This window comes from Echinops telfairi, unplaced genomic scaffold (assembly GCF_000313985.2).
Source record: "Echinops telfairi isolate 266 unplaced genomic scaffold, ASM31398v2 ScPeMD7_7420;HRSCAF=8458, whole genome shotgun sequence".
Lineage (NCBI taxonomy): Eukaryota > Metazoa > Chordata > Mammalia > Afrosoricida > Tenrecidae > Echinops > Echinops telfairi.
In genome coordinates this window covers 25,015,829-25,017,662 of record NW_022111320.1, presented here as the reverse complement: position 1 = coordinate 25,017,662, position 1,834 = coordinate 25,015,829, and the positions used below count along the sequence as shown (strand labels likewise).

Below are 1,834 nucleotides of genomic sequence, written 5' to 3'. Positions count from 1 at the left end.
AAAAAAAAGAATTAAGAGATAAAAAAAAGAAAAGAAATGCACAAAAATCAACCTCAGGGCTCAAATTATTTCTAAAACACTTTAAAAATACATTGTGGTGGAACACAATGCGAAATAACCAGGCAGATGTGGTGATATGAAATCATAAGCGTGAATCAACAAAAACAGATTCCCAGAGACTCAAGATGTTGAAGTTATCTGACGTGAGAAAATGACCACGCTCACTATATTTATGGAGAAGAAATGAAAACTTAAAAAATTTCGGCAGGTAAGAGGATTTTTAAAAAGTAGGCTAGGAGAGTGAAGAGCGATCTGGGTATTCTAGAACGCTGCAGCGCCTGTGGTCAACGGATGACTCAGAGAAGAGGCGGGTCCAGTCAATCAGAATCCTGGCTTGCAGCACAACCTGAAGACATGGTTCTGACCTTGACTGTCGACCGGATTCTTACGCATGTCACAAGCCAGTGCACTTCAATCCAGTGCAAAGAGAGCAGCATGTCCACGATAAGATAACAGAGATGAACCCAGTGGCTGCCTGGTGTGCATATCCTACCTTAAAATCATTGTTAAACCTGCCATAGTTCACGCGCCCCATGTTCTCCACCAGCAGGTCCAGCGTGGCTCCAGCTTCCCCACTTATGTTCAGGGTGGTCACATTGTTCCGTTCAAGGATTCCCTGGGGGACCTGTAGGTGCAATGCCAAAGGGGAAACGTGAGATGACCAGCAAAGACAGGCGGGCAGCACGCTCAGTTGCTTTAGCACTCCTCTGGCAGCCTTGGGCATGGTAGGGAATGCTTTGCGCATCCCTTGACCATGTGGTCTAAACAAGAAAATCACCAGACACAGCTCAAAGCAAAGGAAGGTCCAGGTTTGGGATTCCTTTGACCTGCGGTGTTTTACTGCTCAGTGGAAAGAAAACGGGGGGCGGACCCCTATGTTCACATAGCACTTAAGTCAGTCACACGACAAAGGGCTTCTAAATGAGATGAGAGATAAGAGACAAAATCAGATACATGAGGTAAAATCAGAGTTTGACGATCCAGTGCACCGACCGCAAAAATGATACAATACCACGAAGGAAGGAAAAACAACGAAAACACCGGGCATTTTCTCAGCAATATACTGACTTCCTAATTCTTTTTTAAAGGCAGATTTCCAAAGATGGTTATGCAATAACCACAGTTCACTAAGACAACATTTAAATTGAAGCAAAACCCAAGAAAAACCATCAGCAGAGCACGCTGTTCAGAGACTTGCTCCAATTGAAATCAAAAGCGGTGGGTACAGGTTGCTGGGAGTCGGCGGCATCACTCGATGGCAGCGAGTTTGGTTTGGTTTGGGTGACCATCCCAGGGGAAGGTTTTCATTTTCAGGTTTCTGAACCAATGTCCTGGTCAGAAAAGTCTCTTCCTGCAGACTTGTACAGGATGATTTTTCATGGCGAGGAATGGAACTCTTAAATGGCACCTGGGCTGGGGGAGAACGAAGACCCAAAGTTCTTAACTAAAACGACAGTGTTGAGATCATTTCTCTTGTAGGACGAAGGCACACAGAGAAATGAATCCGTGCCATTTCCAAAGCCGAATCAAACACGAACCCTCTCCCCGGAGTCCAATGAGGAAAGCAGCCCTTGAGCGAGTTGCCCCCGGCAGGCAGGGAAGGGTGGACTTGGGAGGGTGGGGAGCTGCTAGAGAGGGTGGGCACTTGAGCACAGCCCTCAGTGGTAGAAATAGGGGCGGAAGGGGGTATTCAAGGCAGATGGAGCAGGGGTGAGACCACAGCAGCAAACTAGGTGCCCAGCCACAGCATGAGAAGGAGGCAGGTGGAGCCCAA

At 47.2% G+C, this 1,834-nt stretch overlaps 1 protein-coding gene across 1 annotated transcript in view; it reads right to left on the bottom strand.

The window, feature by feature from the left end:
- The window catches only part of GLB1 (galactosidase beta 1), a 102,872-nt gene that overhangs the window by 21,863 nt on the left and 79,175 nt on the right, over positions 1 to 1,834 (bottom strand). The window contains exon 13 of the mRNA XM_045297677.1: positions 536 to 685. Coding sequence (XP_045153612.1) covers positions 536 to 685 — 150 coding nt within the window. The remainder of the gene's footprint in view (positions 1 to 535; positions 686 to 1,834) is intronic.